The sequence below is a fragment of the Podarcis filfolensis genome (assembly GCF_964270895.1).
Source record: "Podarcis filfolensis genome assembly, chromosome: 5".
In the NCBI taxonomy this organism is placed as follows: domain Eukaryota; kingdom Metazoa; phylum Chordata; class Lepidosauria; order Squamata; family Lacertidae; genus Podarcis; species Podarcis filfolensis.
This window is the reverse complement of record NC_139608.1, coordinates 1,218,830-1,246,640: the sequence shown is the minus strand read 5'-3', so window position 1 is coordinate 1,246,640 and position 27,811 is coordinate 1,218,830. Positions and strand designations below refer to the sequence as shown.

Below are 27,811 nucleotides of genomic sequence, written 5' to 3'. Positions count from 1 at the left end.
TGGTTCTGAGCACTGCCAAGCGAGGAACCCCAAGACCCCACACCACAGACGTCACTGAGGGGTGCATGCCTTGGGCCACACTATGAGTACCACCCAACTAATATGCCCCATCAGCGCATGGATTCACGCTTGTGCAACATAACTTCCTCCCCTCTTCCCATGCCCTTCAAATATCTAACCCCGAGGGTTGGGGAAACCCCAACAACAGGTTTAGGGGATGCACAGGGTTGTTCTCTAGAACAAGCATGCATCTTCACCTTAGCTGGATGCCACCAACAGCTTTAGTGTTGCTCCTCCCCCCACCCCAAAACCACTGCCACACCTCCCCCCACCTGAAGCTGCCATATCAGTATTGATTTTGCTTGCGCTATAAAATCGTTTATATGCTGCCTTTTGGGGCAAAGCCCACCCGAGGTGGCCAGCGCCATAGTTAAAAGCGCAATAAACACAAGGATCTCTAATAATTGGAATAAGGCGAGGCAGAAGCATTCTCAACAATTAAAAAGCCCGGTGACGACAGTTACAAAGACTTATAAAACCGCGGGACAGAGATTTGTGCAACACGGCTCTGTAGGAAAAGCTTTTGGCAGAATGGCAGTCTGCGGCTGGGGGGCAGGAAGTGTAGGAAGCCAGGAAGAAACTTTGCAAAACAAAAGGGGGGGTGGAGAAGGTGAACATAGGACCCTCACGCCAAGCCTGTCTTAGCCGTTATCTCTAGGGGGTGCTTGTGAGGAGGGGCAGGGGAATGTTTCTCACCAGCAGTGGGGCTTTGCGTGCAGAACTTCCCAGATCCAATCCCTGGCATGTCCTGGTAGGGCCAGGAGAGACCCCCGCCTGGGGCCCTGGAGAGCTGCTGGTGTTGCCGAGCTCGGCTGGACCAACCGGTCTGACTTAGCACCAGGCAGCTCCCTATGTTCCTATACTGCAAAAAGGGTCATTAACTTATGGCCTCTTTCATTTGCATTTTTTAATTTGCAAAGTGCTTTTACGGGCTCGTCTGTCCAGCACAATCCCGCGAGTTGACTTCTGCTTCTAGGCCTGGAATGGTCTGTCCTGCAAGAGTCGCTTACTCGGCAACGGCTAGATTCCAGCACGCCAATGTCATGAGCCAAGCTGTCCAAGAATTTCCATCCAAGCCATCTCCATTCCTCCCCCCCTTTGCAAATTGGGAAATGGTAGTTCAGTGGCTGTGCAAACCACTGACGCCCCCAGGTTCCGTCCCCTGGCATGAATGGCCAAAGGGAGCTCGGGAACAACACATGCAGAGGCTCTGTGGAAGACGCAAGATCTACCCACTCTGGAAGAATGGCAGACGAAGTTGATTGACTTTATGGGATTGGCAGAATTGACTGGCAGAATCCGTGACCAGGGAGAAGAGTCGGCAGAAGAAGAATGGAAGAAATTCAAAGACTATTTGCAAAAATACTGTAATATTAAGGAATATTGAGTGATGTTGGATTGAAATTAAGGGGTTATCAGCTGTAATGGTATAAAAGAATATGAAAAAATAGTTCTTTTTTGTATATAAGTAAAAGTATAAGTTACAATAATTTAAGAAGATGGATAGAAAATAAGGCTTTTAGCTGTAATGCTATGAGATAAGGATTTGCTGGATGAACAATTTGAACTGGAATACAAGAAGGGGAGGCATGAGGAGGTCAGGGAAATATGTTATTGAAAAATAAGTTATGAAATTTATGTGTTTTTAATATTTTTTCTTTTTAATTTTTTTCCTTTTTTTCTTTGTTTGTATAAAATGGAAAATCTTAATAAATATCTTCTAAAAAAACACACACATGCAGAGGCTCTGGAGTGTGGATGGCACTGGCCTAGGCAGGGCATCACAAGGGGGTGGCGGGGTGTGGTCCACCCTGGGTGTCATGCCTAGGGGGGTGACCAAATCCCCCTGGGAGGAAGAAGAAGAGTTTGGATTTGATATCCCGCTTTATCACTACCCGAAGGAGTCTCCAAGCAGCTCACATTCTCCTTTCCCTTCCTCCCCCACAACAAACACTCTGTGAGGTGAGTGGGGCTGAGAGACTTCAGAGAAGTGTGACCGGCCCAAGGTCGCCCAGCAGCTGCAGGTGGAGGAGCAGGGAAGCGAACCCGGTTCACCAGATTACGAGTCCACCGCTCTTAACCACTACACCACGCTCGGCGTGGTGGCACTCACACATTCAGTGGGCGGATTTCCACGATTGGCACAATTGTTGTTGTGAAAATCCACCTGCTGACTGCGCAGTGGCGTAGCGTGGGCTGTCAGCACCCGGGGCAAGGCAAGTAATTTGCACCCCCTAACCCGTGGATTTGCGCCCCCTAACCCGTGGATTTGCCCTAACCCCAGATGTTGCGCCCGGTGCGGCCGGCCCCCCCTGCACCCCCCACGCTACGTCACTGTGACTGCGCAAATATGGCTGGTGATCAGCCTGGCACCCCCCGGTGGGCGGCGTTCGCACCCCCCCCAAGGCGGTTTTATGCTATCCTCGTTCGGACTTTCGCAAACAGTGGGCATATCTGTTTTGCAGCCAGCCCTCCTTTAAAAAGAGCTCAACAACTTTGGGCAACGTACCCAAAAATTGCAACATGGGGGGGTGACAAAAACCTGACCTCGGTTTGCCTCTAGGCCTAGGTGGGCCAATAAGGCTGCTTCACATCACCTTAAGGCTGCACCTTGAGGCTGCCAGAAAGGATGTTTTGCCCTCCCACTGCCCCCCCCCAAAAGTGTGTTTCTAAGGAAGTGCAAAACTTCCGGACCCAACTTGCTTGGATGGAAATTCTTGGGACAGTTTGGCTTTCTACCTTGCAAGGTGGAAAAGAGACTCTGCAAAGCAAACTATCCTACAGGGACAGATAGGTAGCCGTGTTGGTCTGCCATAGTCAAAACAAACAAAAAAAATTTTTTTAAGGTGCTACTGGAAAGAAAGAATTTTTTTTGTTTATCCTACAGGGATGAGAATTCCAGACCCAAAGGGCGGATCTTGAAAAGGCAAGCTGCATCGTTCAATTCAATGTCTGGCTGAGGTGGGCTGTGCAAAGCCAGCGATTCCCCCTTCCTCTTGGGTACTTTTTTTTAAAAAAGGAACAAACTTTGGAAGTCTAGCAGGGCAGAGAGTAAGCCATCGTTAGGCGGCCCTCAGGTAACTGTGTGCCCTCTCTGTGCTTGGCAGAGATGTGCCTCTGAGCACGCACAGAGTGCATGCCATTTCCAAACCAAGGCATCAAAGGTCGCTCTTAGCCACCGAAGTTTAGACAGTATGGCTGACAGATCTGAAGCTTGGCAGCTCTTGGTTTAAATGGGACTGCTAAGGAGGCCAACCTGGGCATGATCCCAGACCTCACCCAGGAATCTCACTGCCCACAGTGGCCAGGGCAGTAGTCACAGCTCAGGTGCAGCAGCAGACTGCCTGCCACTCCATCAATTGATCAGCTACCTTTTCATCATATATTGACTTTGCTCCATCTGCTGCTTGCAGGCAGGATGGGACCACACAAACAAGCACCCACCTTTTAGGTGCAGAGCACATGCCTTGCCTAGAGGAGTCCCGGGTTCAGTTCCCCAGTTGGGAAGTCTCCCTTGGGATATCCTGGCCAGCTGCTGCCAGTCAGTGTAGACAACATTAGCTAGATCAGTGGCTCTCATTGTGGGGGCATCCCTGTATCAGCTTCATCAGTTTTGCTGATTTAGTTGAACTCAATGGCTTGAATCGGATTTTGAATAAATGTACAACTAATTGTCACTGTCTCAAATTGCATTGTGTCAGATTAGTGGGTTGTGCAAACCGCTGCTCTGAAATGATGCTTTTCAATAGGGTACAGTAGGGGGCACTGGGGGTGAGTTTATAGGTCCAAGGCCCCCCCCCCTAAGCTAGGTGGAGCACCAATCTGATTCGGTATAAGGCCTATGTTGGGTGAGTGAGAGAGAGCACTTGGTTAGTGCTTGAATTGGGCCAGACACAGCAGATGTGAATTTCAGACCGCTCGGGGAAGTAAGCCAAGCTACATGCCAGTAGAGTGGGGGGGGGGAGAGAGAGAAGGGCCTCCTGACAGTTGAATCCCAAAAGGGTGCTGAGAGAGATTGGCTGCTGCCTATTCCAATAAGACGATTCACAAGTTCCTGAAATGATGTATCTGCAGACAGCGTGGTGTAGTGGTTAGAGTGTTGGACTAGGAACTGGGAGACCAGGGTTCTCGACCGTGAAGTTCTCCCTGGGTGATCTTGGGCCAGTCACTGGCTCTCAGCCTAGCCCACCTCTATGAAGAAAGGCGGCAATGTTTGGGACTTCTTCATTTAGAGAAAAGGCAAGGAAGAGATGACATGACAGTTTATGAAATTCTGCTTGGCGTGGAGAAAGCAGAGAGAGAAAAGTTCTTCTCCATCTCTCTAGAGCTTGTGGACCTCCAGGGAAGCTGAATGACGGAAGGTTAAGACAGATAAAGGAAAACCCTTCTTCACACAGCACAGAACTATGGAACTCCCTGCCACAGGAGGCAGTGATGGCCAGCAACTTGGATGGCTGTAAGAGAGGAACAGGCACATTCACAAAGGAGAGGACTATTAATTGGTACGAGCAATGAGGAGAGGGCTCTCATGTTTGAATCCTGCTTGTGGGTTTTCCCTTTGGGAGTCTGGTTGGCCCCTGTAAGATGCTGGACTGGATGAGCCAAGGGCCTGATCCAGCACAGGCTCTTACCTAACTTCTTATGTTCTGTGGAGCACAGATTCCTTGTGAAATGGGAAGCAGAGGCGTGCGCATGCAAAGAGCTGGAGAACGTGTTCTTCCTACTCCCTGTGCGCTGTAGACATCCTCCCTCTCTGTTACATAAGGACAAATTCATTAGTGGAGGCCTGTAATGTCTGGTGCCGTCCACAGGGAAGAGTGCTGGGATGTCAGAGCCACGCTGGAAGCTCAGTGTGCAAACCCCTTTTCCAGCTCTTCACAAGATGTGCTTTCTGGGCTGACTTGAGCACCAGAGTCTGTGTCCCTTTCAATGCAACATCCCATTGCTCCGTCACACAGAGAGGAGCATCAGTAGTAGCACAGCTGGGAAAACCAGTGGCCAGAGCAAATCCTGTGCATCGGCAGCCTTCCTTTTGAATCACTTGGCAGAGCTTGAGGCTCTTGAGAGCAAGGAGGCAAACCTTTGGTGCCAATGGGCACGATTCGGGGAATGTGTCCTGTTCAAATCCGATTGACATGCAAGAGGAGGATGGAACAGTGGAGATTAGCATGTAAAAAAAAAATAGTCCATTTTTTTTGGGGGGGGGGGGTTATAAAGTCAGCCACATTTTGCTGCCACAGCTCTGCCTGGGGTTAAAAAGACCTGAGAACACTTGGGATCAGCTATCAGGCTCCAGTCACTGAATGTTTGTTAAAAATCTGAAATCTGGGAGCGCAAAACACTATGGGTGTCTTTCAACTAAGGTTTACAGTGGTACTTCGGTTTAAGAACAGTCCTGTTTACAAATGATTTGGTTTAATAACTTCAAAACCGGAGTAGTGTCCCAGTCTGAGAACTTTACCTCGGTCTAAGAATGGAATCCAAACGGTGGAAGGGCACCAGCAGCGGGAGGCCTCATTTGGGAAAGCACACCTCGGTTTGAGAACAGTTTTGGTTTAAGAACAGACTTCTGGAACGGATTAAGTTCGTAAACTGAGGTACCACTGTACTGTAGAACAGACTACCTTGGATGGTGGTTGACTTTCCTTCCTTGGAGGTATTTAAGCATAGGTTGGGTGGCCATTGGTCATGTCTGATCTAGTTAAAATTCCTGCATTGCAGAGGGTTGGACTAGATGACCCTTGAGGTTCCTTCCAACTCTACAGTTCTGTGATTCTTAGAAAAACAATGACAAGCCAATATCCCCCACCCCACAAAGACATTTAAAAGGCCATGCAATGTTAATCGGGGTTAGAAACGCAGATATTTAAGCTGGGCATCAAACCAGCCAAACCCAGATGGCTCGGAAGTCACATTTTTCAATACGACTTTAGGGTTCCTTAAATTCATTGCGATTGCGCAGATAAAACGTAATGGATAGAATTCCACAGGACATTTTGCTAACGTGAGAAAACGGTCAAGATCCCAAGATCCCCAGGTAGGCAGCTCCAGGTGGTGGAGACACCAGGTGTCATCCTGCCACACAGTCATCTTCACTTGGGCCGATAGCCGGGTGTAAAATGCCCTTGGCACCTGGTGAATTTCAGACACTGATGTTCATCAACCAAAGTCCTGGTTATAGAGAAATGGTGCCCCAAAAACACACCATGAAGGTGCCAGATGAGTCTCCCTGGGGAGAGCATCCCACAAGTGGGGAGCCACCACAGAAAAGGCCCCTTCTGCTGCTGCTGCTGCCCTCCAGAAGGGAGGGAGATGAAGATGGGCCTCAGGTGAGAATTGCAGGCCCAGGTCAGTTCCGCACACTTGACCCAAGTACCTGTGAGCATTACAGCTAGAAGAGAACGGATTTTGCTCCCTGTGGTTCAAAGCATATATGGACTGGGAGGAACTAAGGATCCTACACCTTTTAGTTACTGGAAGCGCAGAACCAGAAGGGGGGGGGGGCAGGCAGGACTTGCTGGAAACCCCCTGAATCCAGAATAAAAGGCTGCAATGTGGGACAATTAATCTGGGAACTGTTATGCAAATGCAGCAAGGGAAAAAATTAAAAGGGAAAAGGGAAGAGCTTTCAAAATATGAAGAAAAGGGGGGGGCAGCCCTGAGCATGGGAGAAATTCAGGGATCAATCTACCACCAATGATCCGACTTATTATATGTTGAAATTGCTTATCATGTGTTGGGGTTTTTTTGGGGGGGCTGCATTTCAAAGTCCTTTATAAGCTACCTTTGAGGGATCCGTATTCTGACGGGCAGGCTGCAAATAATATTGGTAATAAGCTGCACAATATCCACAGACATCCCTGCTGTGGTGCTGCCTATGAGGGAGCACTCTGCACTTGCGCAGGAGAACTCTTGCTGCCCTCCCTGCCTCAGACGCTGCGGGCCTGGCTCCTAGTATTGAAAATCAACACCTGGGAAACACAGCCGCTGTGTCTGCTTTCTAAATTGGGAGTTTGCAGTTCTTAAGTGGCCCTCTGCACACGCTCAGTTTATTTGCTTTTCGTCACAATGGCAATAGGAGGGGGCAGCCTAAGCCTGAACTCCAGTTGGTGGGGGGCAAAGAGGAAGAGATGGCTCTTGACGTCTTACGGGCACCCCAGAGGCATTCAGCTGAACCCTGTGGCAGGACTAATGGCCCCACCTTAGTCTCAGTCAGAGTGGCATCAAAATGTAAAAACTTCATATGTGGCAGCAAGGTCTATAAATGTCTAGTAGCTCTGGTGGATAAAACAGAGCTCCAGGTTTAGGGGCAGTCTACCTCGGTCGCCGATCTGTCGAGCTGGAGCTGCCCAGCACCCTACAAACTGCGAGGAACCAGGCGCTGAGCTAAGAGGACTCACGGCCTGGACTGCTCAAAACAAGGGAAGCACTCTGCACATGCCCCGAGGCCCCCCTGCAAGGGCAATCCCCAGGGGCACCCGCACTCCCTCAGCACACGCCGAGGGTCGCTGCTTCTGGGTCTGGCCCCCCTGGCGCGCGCCCGCCCGCCCGCCCGCCCGCGGCAGCTACTGACCTGGTCTCCGCCGGACGTGCCTCTTCCTGCCGCTGCAGAAGCGGACCTTGCTGAAGACGCCCAAGACGTGCCTCTCGCAGAGGGAGCGGCCGTCCTTGCTGGGGCTGGAGCGGCGCTTGGAGGCGGACACGCGGTCGCTGTTGGACTCGCGGGCCTGCCGCTTCTGCCGGATCAGCGAGCTGGCGATGGCCGCGGCCATGGCCGGACGGGGCGGGCGGCGGCAGCAGCAGTCACAGGCCGCTAGCCCTCATCGCCCGCTCGACGGCTCCCCATCTTCGGCGCAAGCCCCCCACCCCGAAAGTCCGGCCCCCCAGCAGAGACCCCCTGCTCCTCTCCGCCTCCCCCCCAGCCCAGAGGCTGGGGGGAAAAGACGCCTCTGCTCGCCTCCCTCCCGCGCTGCCTCCGCTCGGGGGAAGGTCCGACGGCAGGGGCTCTCCGTCGGCAGGCTGGCCAGGCGGGGGCTCGCTCGCCTTGTCCAGGGCCCCGACGCCCCTCCGGAACCTCGCGCCTCTCCAGATGCGAGCCCCGCAACAGCTGGCCGCTCCAGGGCCCGCGCTGCTTTGGCACGAAGGGACGGTCCTCGTTGCGAAGCGAGCGAGAGAAAGATACAAAACCCGGCTGGCAAATGTTGGGCGTGGAGGGGGGAGGAGTGGAGGCTCTCCAGAGCCCTGCCTCAGTATCCCCCCGCGGGTCCCGAGGCCCAGCGGTGCATCACGAGGAGGAGGAATGTGGGTCCGACGGGGCGGCTGCGGCTGCTGCTGCTCCCTCCGATGCTCTGGCCGCCTCGGCGCGGGGGTCTCCGGCGTCGGGGCCTCGCGGGGATCTCATTTCTGAGCTGCCGGACCCCAGAGGTGCCGGCGGAGCGCCCCTCATGGCCCCCGCTCCGTCCGGGACCCGTCCGGCGAGGCCTTTCGCAGTGTCGACGTCGGCTGGGAAGACGAAAGAGGCGCCGTCTGTCTCCACGCTCGGGGACCGCGCGGAGGGCGGGCGGAGGAGGGGGGGCGAAGGCGGGCTCTCTCAGGCTCCCGCCCCCCGTCGCCGCCGCCTCCTCCTCCTCTCCGTCGGCGGCGGCGCTGCAGCTGCCTCGTGGCCCCCGCTGCGGCCCGCCGGTCCCCGGGCCAGCCACATAGCTCCGCGACGGCCTCGCTCAGCTTCTCCGGCGGCCCATGGCGCCACGAGGGACCCGGGGGCGGCGAAGCCCCCTTCCTCCTCTGCTTCTGGGCTGCCCGGGAGCCGCCCCCACCGGCGAGGCGCTCAGGGGCCGCCCGGGGGCCGGACAGCAGCCGCGGCCGCCCGGGCTGCCATCTCCCCTCCCCGAGGAGGCGGTTTCGCGGCGGGTCCTGCGGTCCCGACCCGGCGGAGCAGCGGCGCGCGGAGAATGGCAGCCTCTTCGGAGGCAGCCGGTGGCGGCGGCGGCGGCAGCAGCAGCCTCGCCTCCCTCCCCGCTTCTACGCAATCCTACGTGACCGAGGTTTGGATGAGAGGCTCGCCCGGGCGGAGGAGAGACCACTGCGGGCGCCGCTGATTCGACGGCTCGCCGGGGGACAGCAGGAGGGGCTCGCTGGCTGGCTGGCTCGCAGCCCCGGCACCTCTTTCCCCCGCGCTGCTCCCAGGATGCGCTCGGCGCTCGCCAACGCGGGAGGCTGGCCAGCGCATCCCACCGCGCATCGAGGACGGCGGGGGGGGGGGGAATCCCAGGCCCCGCAACGGACTGCGGGGCTGGACCCCTGGAGCGGAGCCAGGAGATAAGAGCATCAGAAGAGCTTGCAGGATGAGGTCAATGGCATCTCACAGCGGCTGAAACCACCAGCGGCAGCAGCAGCGGCTCTCCTCTCGCCTCCTGCGGTTTCTGGCAACTGGTGTTTAGAAGCCTTGCTGCCTGTCAATTTTTGACAATGTCGCCGGGCCATTAAAAAACAAGGGGTGGGGGGGGGCACTGGGTTTGAGGTGCCTTGAAAAGGCGACGATCCACCAACTGGTTGCAGAGAATGGAGCTTCCCCATCCAGGGGCAGTCTACCTCTGAATAGCGTTCTTGCAAAAGGAAAGGGCTGTTTCTTTCATGCCGGTTGCTGGAAGCTACAGGAGGGGAGAGTTGTGCTCTTTGTGCTCAAATCCTGCTTGCGGGTTTCCCATTGGGGCGTCTGTGGGAACAGGACGCTGGACTCCAGGTGGGCCATTGGCCTGATCCAGGAAGTTCTGATGTCCCTCCTCAGGGATGCAGCCCCTCTGCAGTCTCCCAGTTTACTCTGCCCCCTTCCTTAAGGAGATCAATCTGGGAAAACAGGATGCGCCACCTAGGGATCAACCCTGCCCGGGGGGGGGGGGGGGCAGGGGTCGCTCACCACCCTTATAAATGCTTCTGTCCTCTGTGTGTGGCTTCTTGAAGCTGCCTCGCTGGTGACACTCTGCAGGTGCCTAGGAGCACACCCCTCTGACATGCTCAAGCGTGCAAGCACAAGCGCCCACGGATGCTCAGAGGCACTCTGCTTTTGGAAGCTTTTCATGATAGGCCCCCAAAGGGGACTTTCACACAATTACTTAAGCCCCCCCCCCCCGCTCTAACTGTATCTGGACCAATGCACAGGGCACGGGGAAAGGATTGCTTAAAAAAAGTAATTTTATGACCTGTTCCAGCACATTTAGGTTGCTTTACAGGCCCTGCGAATAGTGACACCCAAGCCCTGTCTTGGGATTTGAGAATGCAGTCGTCTTAATGAATCGCCCCAGAGGGGGCTCATCTCAGTCCGGAATGCTGCTTCGTAAAAGGGTATAAGAACATAAGTACAGCCCTGCAGGATCAGGCCAATGGGGGGCCCCCTAGTTCAGAATCCTGTTCTCACAGGGGCCAAGCAGATGCAGCAATGGGAAACTTGCAATCAGGATTAACTCTTCCCTCCTGTGGTTTCAGGCAACTGGGATTCAGAAGCACAGTGAATTTGTCAAATCTTTTAAAGCCATCCAGGTTCATGAACATCACTGTCTCCTGTGGCAAGGAGTTCCACACTTTAACTGTACTGCTTTCTTGCATCTTTCCTGAATCTCCCAACATTCAACTACACTGGAGGGCAATGAGTTCTAGGGTTAGGAAAGAAAGATTTTTTTTTAAAAAAAACACCTCTATCCACTTTCCCTGTGCTTTGAATTATTTCACAAACTTCTGTCGTGTTCCCTCTTCCCTTCCTTCCCTCTAAACTGTTGTGTGTGTGCAACTACCAGGGTGGCACAGAAGGGAGTTGTGAGGCTACCGTTTGACTGGTCGTTACAACTCCTCTCTCTCTCTCCACTGAGCCACTGCAGCCCAGTTCGTATCTGATTTCACCACCCTAAACCGATAAAAGCTACGTCTGCATTATTTATCCATTTTCCTCTGCTGGGTTAAGTTGCTGTGAGGCGGGAGGGGATTGGAAGAAGTGCACAGCATGAAAAGGGAGGCTGTGGAATAGATCCTGGCTGACCGAAGCCCAGAGGGGGGAAAGGAAACACGTGCCATGGAGATGGGAAAGTGAGCAGAAAAATAACATGGCCATCAAGAGCAGGACCTCCATCGTTCCACCCTGAGGTCCCCTGCAGAAGGCCAAGGTGAGGCCGGAAGCAGGCTGCAGAAAAGCCATGCCTGCCCCTCTTCCCAGGTGCTGTTTTCAGTTCTGCTCACCTCAAAAAGGATGTAGCAGAGTCGGAAAAGGTTCAGAGTAGGGCAACCAAGGGTGGCGCTGTGGGTTAAACCACAGAGCCTAGGACTTGCCGATCAGAAGGTCGGCGGTTCGAATCCCCGCGACGGGGTGAGCTCCCGTTGCTCGGTCCCTGCTCTTGCCAACCTAGCAGTTCGAAAGCACATCAAAGTGCAAGTAGATAAATAGGTACCGCTTTGGCAGGAAGGTGAACGGTGTTTCCGTGCGCTGCTCTGGTTCGCCAGAAGCGGCTTAGTCATGCTGGCCACATGACCCGGAAGCTGTACGCCGGCTCCCTCGGCCAATAAAGTGAGATGAGTGCCAGAACCTCAGAGTCAGCCACGACTGGACCTAATGGTCAGGGGTCCCTTTACCTTTACTAGGGCAACCTAAACAGTCAAGGGGATGGAGCCCTTCTCCTATGAGGCTTCTATGGAACCTCTTAGTTCAGAGAAAAGGCAGAAAGAGGCGATATGACAGAAGTTTACAAAACTGCACAAAGCAAGGAGGAAGCGACGAGGGAAAATGCTTCCTCCCTCTCTTGGAACACTAGAATTTGTGGGCATCGAATGAATGCCAGAAAAACCCAGGACAGAGAAAAGAAAGGAGTTCTTCAGGCAGCTCATAGTTAAACTGCGGAACTCCCTGCCACTGTAGGCACTGATGACCACCAACCAAGATGGCTTTAAAAGTGGATTAGACAAATTTGTGGCGAAGGCTGCAGATGGCTCCAAGCCAGAATGGCCAGAGGCAGAAATGCTTCTGAATGCCAATTGCTGGAAACTGCAGGAGGGGAGAGTTCCTCTTGCGCTTGAATCCTGCTTGTCGGCTTCCCAGGTTGGCCCCTGTGAGAGCAGGATGCTGGACTAGAGGGGCCCCTTTGGCCTGGCCCAGCAGACATGTTCTCAGCCATTGACCTGCTAGTCTCACATCAGGAAGCAGGGACGATTGCTGCCTGTCTCTCTCAGCCTCAAGCCTTCTCCACCCTTTGTCTTTCAGCAGGCCTGTCCTACCTCAGAAGGTTGTTGTGAGGAGCTTTGTGATAATGGCATGTGAGGTGCTCTGAGCACTCCAAAGGGTCGTGCAAATGCAAATGTTTTTATGGCTTTGTGATCTGTATTGACAGTATCCACAAACGACACGTTCCAGCCCAAAAGGCATGATTAACCTCACAAATGAAAGTTCCCTAACTTTGCTAATGGCCAATCTGCAATTTAATTTAAGTGCTTGTTTCTCCGCCTGATTTATGAGCCTGCCCCGTCATCAAGACCATTCCAGCAGCGTAAAACACACAATAAAAATTACAGATACCAACAGTTTCAGCTACGCAAAACAAAGAACATTTATAAAGAGCTGGGGGGAAGTCAATCTCTCCCAGAGCCACAGCTCAGTGGCAGGACACAGAAACTGCTTGCAGAAGATCCCAGGTGAAATTCCTCATGGCATCTCCGGGCATGGCTAGGAAAAGCTCCCTCTCTGGTACCCTGGAGAGATGCTACCAGCCAGTGCAGACAATACTGAGCTAAATGGACCAACAGTCTGACTTTGTACGAGACGGCTTCCTCTGTTCCTAGTCTCAACTGGCAGACTAGCTTAAAGGTAAAGGAACCCCTGACCATTAGGTCCAGTCATGACCAACTCTGGGGTTGTGGCGCTCATCTTGCTTTATTGGCCAAGGGAGCCGGCGTACAGCTTCCAGGTCATGTGGCCAGCATGACTAAGCTGCTTCTGGCAAACCAGAGCAGCGCACAGAAACACCGTTTACCTTCCCACTGGAGCAGTACCTATTTATCTACTTGCACTTTGATGTGCTTTTGAACTGCTAGGTGGGCAGGAGCAGGGACCAAGCAGTGGGAGCTCACCCCTTCATGGGGATTCGAACCACCAACCTTCTGATCGGCAAGTCCTAGGCTCTGTGGTTTAACGTCCCTTGACCTCTGCTTAGCCAGTCATAAATATCACAAGCAGCAGATATTTAAAAAACGAAGACTTGAAAAAACCAACTGAGCAACTTTCTGGTATAGAAAGGGCTTGGAATAAGGCAGGAGTAGGGCTTGCCCTTTCCTCAAACTTATTCTCTCTCAGGTGCTAAACCAGGACAAACCTCAAAAGCACAGGAAATTAATTCGGGAGGGGCAGACAGCCTTATGACCCCCCATCCTATACAGTGCTCATAAGAGTCTTGCTCTTTCTGAAGGTGTTGGGGACGCTTAGCCTGGAGAAGACCAAGAGGAGATTTGACAGCCGTTTTCAAATATCTGAAGGGCTGTCCCATGGAAGGTGGAACCAGCTTCTTTTCCCCTGATCCGGAGGGAAGGACCCGAACCAGCGGATTCAAATGACAAGGAGATTCCAACTCAACATCTGGAAGAACTTTCTGATGGCGAGAGCTGTTTGACAGTGCAATGGACTCCCCGGGAAGGTGGTGGACTCTCCTTCCTAAGAGGTTTCTAAACAAAGGTTGGACAGCCATCTGCCAGGGATGCTTTAGCTGAGATACTTGCATGGCAGGGGGTTGGACTAGATGACCCCCAGGGTCCCTTCCCACTCTGCAGTGTGAACCATGTGGCCTCCCTGGGCATCCCATCAGGTCTGTGTTCTGCCAGCCTCCTCTGATGTGTGTTGGGAGTCCTCAGGCACTTCTGAAGGGCGCAGTAATCAGGATGATATTAATAATAATACTAATTTATTTATACCCCGTCCATCTGGCTGGGTTTCCCCAGCCACTGTTGGCAGCTTCCGACATAATATTAAAATAAAGCAATGTATCAAACATTAAAAGCTCCCCTAAACAGGGCTGCCTTCAGATGTCGTCTAAAAGTCTGGTAGTTCTTCTCTTTGACATGTGATGGGAGGGCGTTCCACAGGGCGGGCGCCACCACCGAGAAGGCCCTCTGCCTGGTTCCATGTAACCTCCCTTCTCGCAGGGAGGGAACCACCAGAAGGCCCTCGGAGCTGGACCACAGTGTCTGGGCAGAACAATGGAGATGGAGACACTCCTTCAGGTATACTGGACCGAGGCCGTTTAGGGCTTTAAAGGTCAGCACCCAACACTCTGAATTGTGCTCAGAAATGTATAGATGGAATCTCACAGTCACTGGGCAACTCTCCCCTCCCGCGTTCTCCAGCCACTGGCATTCTGAGGCATCCCTGCCTGTAACTGTGGAGGCAGAGCGTCGGCTGGATGAGTTTCTTAAATGCAACGTCGCTTTAAAAATAGCCACAGCTCTAAATGAATCAAAGGCAGCTTCACACATAGCCCCCTGCCCCCTCCATCCCATAATGGCTAGCAATGCGCACACACCATTTTCACATCCAGCCCACAGCACTCTGGTTTGGGGGGGGGGAAGCCCCCCGCGTATTTTGGGGAAACCCCGGTTCCACCTGCCCTTGTTAGAGCTGTTCATGAGCTCAGCCTTCCCCATTGTCAAGGATGCTTATTAAGCAGAAACAAGAGCAGCGCTTTATGTTTTATTAATATTTCACCCTCCGCAAGGCAGCCCCCTCTTGCATGCAGCCAGATAATTAAAATTCATGTAGCTTCGGCACTCCTGGGCGTCTCTGTGTGGGAGGAAGGATTTTGAAAGAGGCATGGGCAAACCCTGGAATTACAGCATTTTAACGGTCTCCCGGCCACTGAGCTTCCGCAGCGTTTGGTTCAGAGAGCCCGACAACAAAGAATTCAAGGCTGCTTGGAGAACAGGCATCCTCTGTAGCAGCCGCAAAGTCTGGGAACTCCTACAGAGACGCGCCAGGCACTCTCTTTACATCGCTACTGCCATATGCTAAAGACACACCTCTTTACCTTTGCGGCCTTTGACCCAGAGAGAGAAAATTTTGGACCCACCCTATTCTATATTTGGTTTTAAACTCTTCTTTAAATTGCTGCAACCTGCTCTGCTTGCAGGCTTGTCATTGAGGCATCTGGGTGGTCACCGTGAGAGTAGGATGCCGGATCGGATCGGGCCCCATTTGGCCTGATCCAGCTAGGGAGCTTTCAGGGGCTGACTTGATAACTGTGGGGAAACCCACAAGCAGGATTCGAACACAAGATCGATACTTTCCCTTCCTGTGGTTTCCAGCAACTGGGATTCAGAAACATTGCCGCCTCCAGCTGTGGAAAGAGCACAACCCTGGATGCCACCCAGCCTTCTCCGCCAGGGGCTCCTCTGCTACAGTATCATTGCCATCTTTAGGGGGATTCTTGCATTACAACGCAACGCAGATGAGACGCACAACATTGATGGCATGACAAGTGACAGGGTTTTGGCAGGGAACTACGGAACGTGCACCATCTGGAGACAGAGAGGCATGCCCACTCTGCAAAGTTCACAGGTGCAAATAGTATCGAAAGCAGGATTGCATATAACCGCCCTGCTACCATCCTGGGCACAAACCATCATAAATGCACAACAAACAGGACCTCTGGAGTTCCTGGGCTGCTTCATTCGGAGGAAGCCCAATTTATGGCACTGCTCCCCTTTTGCAATCAGCAGTTAATATTTCAGCAGCCAAGGCTCTCTTGTTTGAAGAGAATAGGCTGTTCCCTCACCAGGGTATTCATTAGCCAGTGCTGGGTCCCTTAAAAACAACCCTGGCCCACCGAGGATTGCAGCAGAAGGGCGCTTGGCTGCATCGTAAAGCAAACAGCACCAAAACAACTGTGCAGAGAGCCCAGAAGAGACAAACTTTGGAGACTGCATGTGTGGTGGAGAGATCCTTTCAGAAGCTGGAGAAAAGGGTTTCTGCCTGACAACAGGAGTTTTCATTTCCCTTGAGTGACTTTTCATCACCTAAATCAAAGAGAGGTGCGGTGCAATGAAGCTTCGGCCAGCTGAGAGGCAATTTAGGGAGCCTGGGAATGAGACTGTCAGGCCACATTTTCCTTCGAGGAAATCCAATTGGGTTCATAACACGCCCCCCCCCCCAACAGCATCTTGTTTTCACAAAATATCTGCTGCAGAGGAAGGTCTGATTAAGTAGAAAGGCAGAGGACAAACGCTATTTGCAAAAAAGGAGGCAGGAGGGGTGGGCAGGCGGGGGGGGGTTGGAAACACCTTTTTGCACAAATGGCAAAGGCTGCCTGGAATCACTGCTGCCCGTGGAGGGGGCACTCTTGGGTTACGGGGAGTGCACAGAATGGCACAAGGCCACAGAGGTGGTCTGCAAAGGTTGCAGGGGCTGAATGGGGGCCTCTCATGGCTTTCAGAAAGGAGCAAGGAGCTTCCTGGAGGAGATCTGGCAATGGCTGTTAGGCACGATGAACCTCCAGGCCCAGGGGAAGTCAACCTTGAATGACGGTGTGGCATGCAGCATAAGAACCTAAGAACATTACCAAGAGCCCGGCGGGGCCAGGCCAATGGCCATCCAGTCCACAACCCTGTTCTTATAGGAGCCACCCTGGAGCCTCTATTGGCAAACCTGTAAGCAGGAACTTAGCACAAGAGTTCTCTCTCCTCCCTCGGTTCTTGACAGATGGAATTCATTCTCTGTCTGTGAAGGCAGAGCAGAGCCATCCTAGCTAGGAGCCATCTCCAGCCCTTTCCTCCATGAAGTTGTCTAATCCTGTTTAAAAGCCATCTAAGCTGCTTCCTGTGGGAGGGAGTTCCACAGTTCCAGCTACAAGCTCCGTAAAGAAGGACATTTTTTTATCTGTCCTGAATCTTCCAACATTCAGCTTTGTTGGCTATTGTGGCGTTTGTCCTCCCATGTGTGTGACATCATACTGGGTTCATAGGGTAAGGGTTAACTAACTGTAAAATGACTAACCAGTGGGAACCCAGGGGGCAGAGTTAACGGTGTATGAGTTTAAGCACAGAGTGTGTGTTTTTTTTTAAGGAGAGAGTTAGAGTGGTTGAGAAGACAGTCTGGAGTTAGGAGAGACAGAGAAGATGGGGCTAGTCTGGTGTGAGAGAGGGAGAGAATTTGTTAAGAGGAGTCAGTCAAGCAGTTGAGATAATCAGTCAGAAGGTATGAGGAAGGTATAGGCTGGTAAAGAAACTAAAGTTAAGGTACTGACAGGAATATTATCTGAGACACCATAAACTTGTTAATGTTTGTAAAATAAACTTGGAGGGGTTTTTTTGTTCACTTTTAACAACCGACTGGACTCAGTGTTTTACCAGACAGTAACTGGTTGGTGGCAGCGGGGAAGCGGGCACAGTGGTGGCACAGGATCAATAGACCGTTAAATGTCCGGGGACCCTGTGTGATCGCCACAGCTATCTACAAGTTCTGATATTATGCGAAGACTTTTCTCTATCCATTTTCTCCGTGCCAAGCATGATTTTACAAAATTCTGTCATGTCACCTCCAGCCACCCCTCTCATGTCATCGAAAGCCAAACACTTCCTCTGTGGCATAAAACGGTTCTCACTCGGAATGCACCTTCAACTGTTTCTCCTATGTTCCAAATGAGAGGTGGGAAACTGAATTCTGTAAAGTTGATTAACAAAGTTGCCAGCTTTATTATTATTATTATTATTGACTCCTGCTCCTACGCCTTTAAGATCAGCTTGACTGGCAACTGCGGGGAGGTGAGCAATGCTGTAAAAAGCCTCACCCGCTAATGACTGCACTCAGAGCTGCTGCAGAAGGCACAAAAGCAGCCCTCCGCCCAATCAGCTGGCAACTCAATCCTGCTCTGACTCAGGGGGAAAAAACCAGTGACATTTCTTAAGCCAAAGAGCTCTGACCTGGGACATGAGAGCATCCGGCCCACTCAGCGTCTCAGCATCCCAACCCCAGCCAACAGGCTGCTTGCTCCTCTGTGGAAGAAAACAGCTTCCCACAGGTGATCAATTTAAAGGCAGAGAGAGGAATTCTGAGTGCCTTCCAGGGTAATGGGGAGGCTTAATTAAGGAAATGCTGGCCTGGCGGTTTGGGATACTCTAATCTGTGGCCCCAGGGCTGTGCCAAGGAACTGAGCCAGCTCTGGGATGCTTGGAATGAGAGGTGTCTGGCTACAGGATGAGACACTCAAGACACCACTTCTCCACATGGAAGAGTCTCTCCCCGGAGGCTCCTTCCAACCCACGTTTGCTCAGCAGAAGGGGAGGCAGGAGGGAAGCACAGGCGGAGCGCAGCTGCAGGTGACTTATCAGTCTCAGCCACAAGCCATGTTTTGCCTGGGGAAGCCGAAAGGAAGGACGGGGTTACAGCTGGGAGAGGCAGACAGCAGGAGAAGGGATCAAAATGAAAGGCAGCTTAGCAGAGCACTGGAGACACCGTGGGGAGCCTGTCTGAGGAGCAGGCTCTCCAAATGACCCGTTGCCAACTTCTGGTGTGCAGAAGTCAAAACCGAAACATCCAGGGGCAGTAAGACAGTCTCCCTTACACGCTTGCTTTCTACATGCAGGGAGACTACCACTCCCTGCCTAAAAAAATGCACGGCACAATTCCATGTGCAGACCTGCAGTGCATCTTGAAATGATACCATCCCGGAAACTGCATGATCATAGAATTGTAGAGTTGGTGGGGAAGACCTAGCCCAGCCCCTGAAATGCAAGACTGTACAATGACTGTACAAAGCGGTCCTAAGATGCAACCCTTGAGCACCTTCCAGCACCCAAGAAATTAACACAGGGATCTGCCTGGTACAGACACTGTGCCTCAGTCGTAGGACATTCTGCGCTAGGGATCATTAGAAAAGGATTTGAAAAGTCCTCGTCTCAAAAAGGATATTGTAGCGCTGCTGGAAAAGGTTTTAGGCAAAGGCAGACACAAGGATCAAGCTGGAGTGACCCCCCTGTGAGGAAATGTTGCAGCATTTGTGATTTTTTAGTTTAGAGAAAAGGAGAGAATGAGGCAACATGATAGAAGTTTGTAAAGTTATGCATGGCATGTGGACAGAGAAATGTTTTTCTCCCTAACACTAGAAGTTGTGGACACCCAAGGAAGTCGAATGTTGGAAGATTCAGGGTGGATAAAAGGAAGTCCTTCTTTACGCAGAGCAGAGTTAAACTGTGGAACTCTCTCCCACAGGCCGTGATGACCACAGACATGGATGGATTCATTAGAAGATTGGACAAATTCAAGATGCAGGAGCGTGCGATTGATGGGTACTAGCCAGGATGGATCTCTCAGCAAGAGAGCACGGCCTAGTGACCTGCCCACCCTGCTGGGTCTGGATGTTTCCCAGAATATTCCTCAGCAGAAGCAGGAAAAACGGGAGGTGTTTGGTTTAAGTGCAAAGTTCTGCCGTCTTCTAAGGCACAATGCTGCCCCCTTGTGGCTTCAGGAGTCCCTGTTCTGAGTCTTGCTCCAGGAAAAGATCTCATTCGTCCTGACCTACTTGTGCAAACCTAGCATGGAGGTTATGCCCAGTCTTCACTGAGTGCACTTTCTGAGTTCTTTGTGGGAAGGTTACATGACGATGAAGATTCAGCCTGCACCCACCCTGATTTGCTTTGTGGGGTGTTTGCACGTCTGCCAGTGAGAGATTCATCCTTACCCCCATTTATGCAAAGTCCTCTTTTGTAAAAGTGTAGGGTTGTACTACGGCAACAGAACGATTTAATATAAATTTCCATCACGAGGTTGACACCTCCCCCACCAAAAAAAAAATGCTTGGCAGCGTGGAGTTGACCTTGCGCTGATCACCATGTATGTGACACACAAACCATTTTGAGACACCATCGGTGCATGCATGCGGAAGTCAGAAATGCAGATTTAAGAGACATGCATTTGTAAGAACATAAGAGTTGACTGCTGGATCAGGCCAAAGGAGGCCCATCCAGTCCAGAATCCTGTTCTCGCAGTGACCAAACAGGTGCCCAGTAAGGTAAAGGCTTTGAAGACACTCGAACTCAGGACGCAAGTGAGAAACGTGCTAGGAGGAAGGCATGCTTGGCAAACCCTCACCGTGATCAACACCTGCCTGGAAACCAATGTCCCCACTGTGGAAGGACATGTGGATCCAGAATTGGCCTCTACAGTCACTTACGAACTCATTGTTAAAACCATGTTCATGGAAGACAATCTTACTCGGGATCGCCGAAGAAAGGTAAAGGACCCCATGATGGTTAAGTCCAGTCGAATTCAACTATGGGGTTGCGGCGCTCATCTCCAGGCCAAGGGAGCCGGCGTTTGTCCACAGACAGCTTTCCGGGTCATGTAGCCAGCAGGACTAAACTGCTTCTGGAGCAACGGGACACCGTGACGAAAGCCAGAGCACACAGAAACGCCATTTACCTTCCTGGCACAGCGGTACCTATTTATCTACTTGCACTGGTGTGCTTTTGAACTGCGAGCTTGGCAGAAGCTGGGACAGAACAACGGGAGCTCACCCCTTTGCGGGGATTCGAACCACCAACCTTCTGATTGGCAAGCCCAAGAGGCTCAGTGGTTTAGACCACAGCGCCATCCGCATGCCCAGTATAGGAAACCAGCAGACAGGATTCAAGCCCAAGAACTCTCTCCACTCCTGTGGTCTTCAGCAAGTGGCATTCAAAAGCACTGCTGCCTCTGAATGTGGAGGTACAGTACTGACAGCCTGGCTAGTAGCCACCGATAGCCCTCTCCTCGTCCATGAATTTGTCTAAACATCTTTGGATGCCATCTAGGTTGGCCATCACTGGCTCCTGCGAGAGGGAGCTTCTTCTGGTCTTTTTGGTGCTTCCTTGCATGACGGAATGGGCTAGGCTGGAATCTCAGTTGCTGGAAACTGCAGAATTTGAGAGTTGCTCTTGTCCTTGGACCTGCTTCGCATGATACGCATGTGGTTGGCCCCTGTGAGAACAGGATGCTGGGCTAGATGCTGGCCCCCTTTGAACCAGCAGGCTCTTCTGATGCTCAGTGGCTGCTAGCCATGGTACTATGTCCAAAAGCAAGCCATCCACCTGTCCTGTCGCACAAGACCCAGTTGGCTGCCTGCATTGGCTTAGTAAGGTGAAAGCTGTGCGAAGCAGCCAAGATTCAGACCCTGCTCTGGTATACAAACCCACAGCACAGCCTCAGGACCAAAGGCGTCTTCCAAGGATGGGCAACAGGCCACTCTGCAGATACCCAGAAGACCTGGATGGTGGCCAGCCAAGACGGCCTCACCATCCCTCAGGTCTCCCGAGGGAAAGTGCTCTGCTTTAATCCATTTAGCACAGGACCCTGGACCCGTAAATCTTCCCAAGTACCAGGATAAGAGCTTGTTGAGGCTGACCTCTTGCTCCTTCCTTGGTGTAAGAGTAAAGCCAAGTGTGGCTGGTGGCCAAAGGGAGCTTCTGCCAGCCAAGGGATCTCCCCACCGATGCCGCGGCAAAGAGCCTGTCCATGTATTCCTGCCCACACAGAGATACGTCGTCATCCTTTATGCGGAGAGGGAGATGGGGAGAGAGGAATAACTTCCTCTCCACAAAGAGAATCCTGGCTTTTAAACGTAGAATCACAGAATTGCAGAGTTGGGAGGGACCCCTGAGGATCATCTAGTCCAACCCCCTGCAATGCAGGAGTCACAGATGAAGAAACCCCTGACAGATGGACATCCAACCCCCCGAAAGAGACCATTCCACAGTCAAACAGCTTTCGCACTCAAAAAGCTCTTTCAAAGTCATAATCTCCTGCTTGTCATTCGAATCCTCTGCACACCTTCCAGCTTGTCCATGTCCATATCCCTCAGAAACTGGGGTACCCAGAACTGGACACATTTCTGTTCCTTTCTTCAAAATAGTTCAGTTCCTTTCCTGACATTTTCATGCCACCTTTCTTTCATCCTTGGGCGTAGCCAGGATTTCTGTGGGGCAGCACTTTTTAAAAGGGGAAGCAGAACCAAAATGATTGGTCAGTTTGTTAAGTATTTACCGTATTTTTCCCTCTATAACACGCAGATTTTTTCTCCTAAAAAGTAAGGGGAAATGTCTGTGCGTGTTATTGAGCGAATGTGTGGTCCCTGGAGCTGATTGTCCCAAGTACAGGGCAAAAATCAGGCAAAAATCATATCGCGCTGTCACGGAGGAGAGGAGGCTGCTGCTTTCCTGCATTCTGCCTCAGGGTCTTACTGCCCAACCGCTTCTCTTTCGTTACTGTGTTTGCTCAAACGGAACAAAGAGCAGAGAAAACCCCTCCCCTCCAGGCAAGCAGAGGGGAAAGCAGAGTGTCCTTCCCTCTAATTCCTCTCCGTGCTCCGGTGCTGCTGCGTCTAGGGAATCGCAGGCAGCGGAAAACATGCAGGAGAGAGAGAGAGAGGGGGGGGGCTGGCTTGGGTGGGGGGGGGGGACTTTTGCCTTCCTTCCCCCCCCTTTAAACCCCTCTCTTGCATTCTTAGCCAGCTGCTTCTCTGCACACCCCTCTCGTGCTCCTTGTCCCTTCTGTGTTTTTCCTTCCCTCCCCACTTAAAATGTGGTTACAAAGCACGGATCCACATGGATCCTCAGGATCTTTGCATTGGGTCACCCCAGATTCACCATCAGATCACATAGCATGTCCATGGCTACAGCCTGCACCAAAAAAAAAATCACGCACCCACTGTTGCCTGGGGCTGCAATGGTGCAAAAACGTGGTTACAAAGCATGGATCAACATGGATCCTCAGGATCTTTGCATTGGGTCACCCCAGATTCACCATCAGATCACATTGCATGTCCATGGCTACAGCCTGCACCAAAAAAAATCACGCACCCACTGTTGCCTGGGGCTGCAATGGTGCAAAAACATGGTTACAAAGCACAGATTGACATGGATTCTCAGGATTTTTGCATTGGGCTACCCCAAACTCACCGTCAAATCACATGTCTGTGGCCACAGCATGAAGCACAAAAATGATACATCCACTGTTTCATTCAGATTTTTTTTTCTTGTTTTCCTCCTCTAAAAACTATGTGCGTGTTATGGTCAGGTGCGTGTTATCGAGCGAAAAATACGGTATACTGTTTTATTTGATCTGGGGGGACAGCTGCCCCCGTACACCCCCTGGCTATGCCCATGCTTTCATCACAGAGCCCAAGGCGGTAGACATGTTCTTCCCAGACAGTCAGCCACCCAGGACCTGAACAGACCCAGACCTGCTTGGCCTAAGCAAAGTGGGGGCCTCATGCGCCTTCAACCCTCACCCTTTTCTGAAAAGTCCAATTCTGGAAAATGATTCCGAGAAACTCCACAACTTCCTTGAAGATTTTCCCCTTTTCTTTTCTGCAGGGCCAGTTGGTACAGTAAAACGTCTCGCCTCACTCAGTTCATCTTTCATATAAAAATAAGAGGACCCTGCTGGATCAGGCCGGGGGAGGGGGCATCTTTTCCAGCATCCTGCTGTCACAGTGGCCACCCAGATGCCCCAGTGGCAAACCTGCAAGCAGGATTTGAGCACCAGAGCAGCTGCCCCCTGCTTGTGGACTCCGGCAAATATTATTCAGAAGCATCACTGCTGCCAACCTCGGTGGCAGAGCACAGCCATTGTGGCTGGGAGGCTCTCGTGACCATGAATATGGCCAGTCCTCTTCGTTTCTCAGTGGTCCCTGGAACTGTTCCACAAGCACATGTAAGTGATACCCTGTCCACACATGCAGATCCAGAATCAGGGGGAGTCCTTGTTGCAAATGGTATCTGCAGTTGCTGCCCCCTAAAGCTAGGGTCATGCCTATCTACCTGGTCACACACAGGGGGAGGTCACACACAATAAGTCCTCCCTGTCTGGAACCACATTCCCCTGGGTGTCCATTCTAGGCAACAGGAAAAGGTTGCACTTGGCTGCTCTAGTCATAATACATCCCACAATTCTGAGCTTTGAGTATATCGGGAATTAGATATCCCTGCTGTAAATGTCTGAGCATGGGAAACAAATGCATATTTATTGCACACACATGCACACACACGGCCCCCAATTGCACAGAAAGATTAGTGTGGACATTTGAGCATTTTATGCTGTCTAGAAAAGGCAAAGTTGCGCCATCTGGCGGCCAAAAGCGAAGAGAGAATTTAGCAAATGATACAAAGATTTTGAACTGGAAAGACACCATCCATGGGAGAGTCCCAGTGTTACTTTCTCCAGACTGTGCATTGTTTTATTTACTTACGAATAAATGTTACTGTTTGCTTTTAATTGCAATGACACTCCACATGAAATATGCACGTGAATAAATAAATAGGTATCTGAATAGCACTCAAGGACCAATCTGATTTGTTTACACCGGCCTGTAAAAGTTCATCCTAGTTCTATTTCCATTACGCCTCTGCTTTTCTGAGAATCGTTTCCTTTCGGCTTCTGCCTCCTACAGAAACTGTTTACAGACCTCTCTCTCTCTCTCTGTTCCCCACTGGGGGACGTGGCGGTTGCCGTGGTGCCAGGAGGGCAACAAGTGCTGGCATGAAGCAGGGAAACCTCCACGGACAGAAGGGAAGGGGGACGTCAGAGGCGAGAGCGGAGCGCAGGTCTCAGGCGCGGAAGGTGCAGCACCGCCAGCCAAAGAGGGAGAAAGTGCCCCTACCTTCACCGAATCATAGGATTGTGGGGTGGGGAGGGGCCCCAAGGGAACATCTAGACCAGCCCCCAGCAAGCCAAGAGTCACAGCTGAAGGATCCCTGGCAGATGGCCCTGGAACAGAGGTTGGATGGCCAGCTGTCAGGGGCTGTGATGCCTCCATTGCAGGGGGCTGGACTAGATGACTCTAGGGATCCCTTCTACCTCTTTCCTCCTTGATGCCCCTAAGCTCCCTCATCTGCCCCTCTCCTCCCTGTCAGGAGCTTGTCCTACACACAAGTAGGACCCTGGCAGAGACACATGCCTGACTGGCATGTTTTCTCCTTCCTTTTGGCAAAGCTCGTCTCCAGACAGCACACTAGCAAGTGGAAGAGGGTTCCTGGGGGCCATCTAGTCCAGCCTAAGAAGTGTCAGGAGCTCGTCCTACACTCAAGTAGGACCCTGGCAGAGATACATGCCCGACTGGCATGTTCCCTCCCTCCTGGTCGATCGTTCGGGAGCTTCAAAAGCGACCGATGCCAACAGACATCAGCACACTTCGGGATCCACAGAGCCTTCACAGTTTGCATAAGAGACCTCAGCAACTCAGCATTTTGGCTAATCTACTTTATTTACATATAAACACACACGGAGCACTGCAACGTGGCTCCCTCTCTCTCTAGCATCAGACAGCAAAGAGAGAAAGAACAAAGGACAATAGTCCCACTTCACGGAACACAGTAACACAAACATCCTGTCTCCGTCACTTCCCACTTTGTGGAGTCAAAACACACACCATCATGTGATAGACAACAATCCCATGACTGCAATCACAGAGCAGGAATTTTAACACTCCCTGCCTAGAGCATGTTCCTCCTTCTAAACTGGGGTGTTTGGGGTGTTTTCCTGTGGGGCTTAGTTGTTGCAGTTGTTGTTGGTTTCTGTAACCTTATCTTAGGTTTGTGTAAATGTGATTCATGTGATTCATGTGGAAATCAGTTGGTTTGGCTGTGTGTTTCTTAATGATTCTTTTATCGTGGACGACTACTTTCAGTATGTCAGAGTTTCTTTCCATGTTGTAAGCTGCCTTGCACATTGATTGAACTGTGGAAGGGTGGCCTATGAATAAAATTAGGCAGGTACAGGGCCGGATTAAGGTTTGATGAGGCCCTCAGCTCCTGAAGGTAATGGGGCCCTTGATATGTCCAGCTGTCCTTTGTCCACAACAAATGGTCGCTGTTTTTTGAGTTGAATATATGCTATATGGTTATTTATAGACCTAATAGGTCCATACACAACACAAAACACTGTTGCTGCATGTAGGTTTTATTTTATTTGTTTTTTTATCTTATATTTTGGAAATGTACATCCAGTTTGTTTTCCCTTTAAATGTTTTGGGCCCCCCACATAGCTGTCAACTTACAGATTTGAAAATAAGGGACCAGCAGCCTTGAAAATAAGGGATCAGCAGCCAAAATAAGGGATCAACAATTACTTTGATAAAATACATATTTTGTTGCATGCAAATGCCTTTAGATACCTATTAGGTCCATAAATTACCATATAGCATATATTCAACACAAAGCAACAACAACAGTTTCTTGTTGACAAAGGACAGCTGGACATAGAAAGGGCCCCATTACCTTCAGTAGCTTATTTAAGGGACATCATCAATAAGGGACAGCAGTGGGACGTGGCGCTGGGATAAGGGACTGTCCCGCCAAATAAGGGACACTTGACAGCTATGGGCCACCAAGAGATTGGGGCCCTAAGCTAGAGCTTCTTTAGCTTATACGTAAATCTGGCACTGGGTATGTAGGGATGCCCTTTGTGAGGGTGTCTCCTCCTTGCACCCTCCAGGATTGAGGGGCCCCTGAGCAAAGCACCCTCTAGTGGGGATGGGGGGCCCCTCCGTGTCTCTGTCTCTTGCTGCCAGTTACATCAACATGCACAAGGAGAGCCTGCTGAATCAGGCCAAGGGCCCAACTGGTCCAGACTCCTTTCCCCACAGTCAGTGGCACGGTGGGGGCTGGGGGGCACCGCAGCCTCATGTGCACTTTTTGGAGACGGTGCAACCAGGTGCCCCCATGGCAGGCTCATTCATTGGAGCCTGGCTCCAGAGGGAGCAGCTGAGGCACCTATCTCAAACCCGCCTGCAGCAGTTCCACTCCCAGGCAGTGGCACAAACTCCAGGGGCCCCTGGGGGCCCCAGGCACCCACATTTTCTTTTGCTGTGGGTGCCCAGCCTCCACCCCCCAGTGTTGCTGCGGTGTGCTGTGAGCAGCCACCAGCTGCCACCTTACCTCCTGCGCTGTGGCCACTGGGCTGGGGCCCGAGGCTCCACCAGGGGCCTCTGTTGGGGCCCACTGCGGATGCGCTTCTAGGGTGCAGCTACAGCTGCAGCAGGTCCCAACAGAGGCCCCAGGGTGGAAGTGCAGCTGGGAGTCATTTTGACTCACAGCTGTCCATGGAGGCGCAGGTCAATTCTGTGTCCAGGGCAGCTGTCTACCAGCTCCGTCTGGTATGCAGGATGAGACCCTCCCTGCCTGCGGACTGTCTGGCCAGAGTGGTGCATGCTCTGGTTATCTCCTGCTTGGACTACTGCAATGTGCTCTATGTGGGGCTACCTTTGAAGGTGACCCGGAAACTACAACTAATCCAGAATGCGGCAGCCAGACTGGTGACTGGGAGCGGCCACCAAGACCACATAACACTGGTCTTGAAAGACCTACATTGACTCCCAGTACATTTCTGAGCACAAGTCAAAGTGTTGGTGCTGACCTTGAAAACCCTAAACGGCCTTGGTCCAGTATACCTGAAGGAGCGTCTCCACCCCCATCATTCTGCCCAGACACTGAGATCCAGCTCTGAGGGCCTTCTGGCGGTTCCCTCCCTGCAAGAAGCTAAGTTACAGGGAACCAGGCGGAGGGCCTTCTCGGTAGTGGCGCCCGCCCTATGGAACGCCCTCCCAGCAGATGTCAAAGAGAAAAATAACTTTTAGAAGACATCTGAAGGCAGCCCTGTTCAGGGAAGCTTTTAATGTTTGATGTATTTCTGTATTTTAATATTTGGTTGAAAGCCGCCCAGAGTGGCTGGGGAATCCCAGCCAGATGGGTGGGATATAAATAA

The 27,811-nt window shown here is 51.8% G+C and overlaps 1 protein-coding gene across 3 annotated transcripts in view; it reads right to left on the bottom strand.

The window, feature by feature from the left end:
* FGF12 (fibroblast growth factor 12) overlaps positions 1–27,811 on the bottom strand; it is a 226,774-nt gene that overhangs the window by 90,158 nt on the left and 108,805 nt on the right. The window contains exon 1 of one of the 3 annotated variants that reach the window (XM_083612987.1): positions 7,634–7,837. The exons of the other annotated variants lie outside the window; for them this stretch is intronic. Within the exon in view, the coding sequence (XP_083469113.1) occupies positions 7,634–7,832 (199 nt within the window). The 5' untranslated portion in view covers positions 7,833–7,837. Of the gene's footprint in view, positions 1–7,633; positions 7,838–27,811 lie in introns of those variants that run through there. 3 annotated transcript variants of the gene reach the window in all.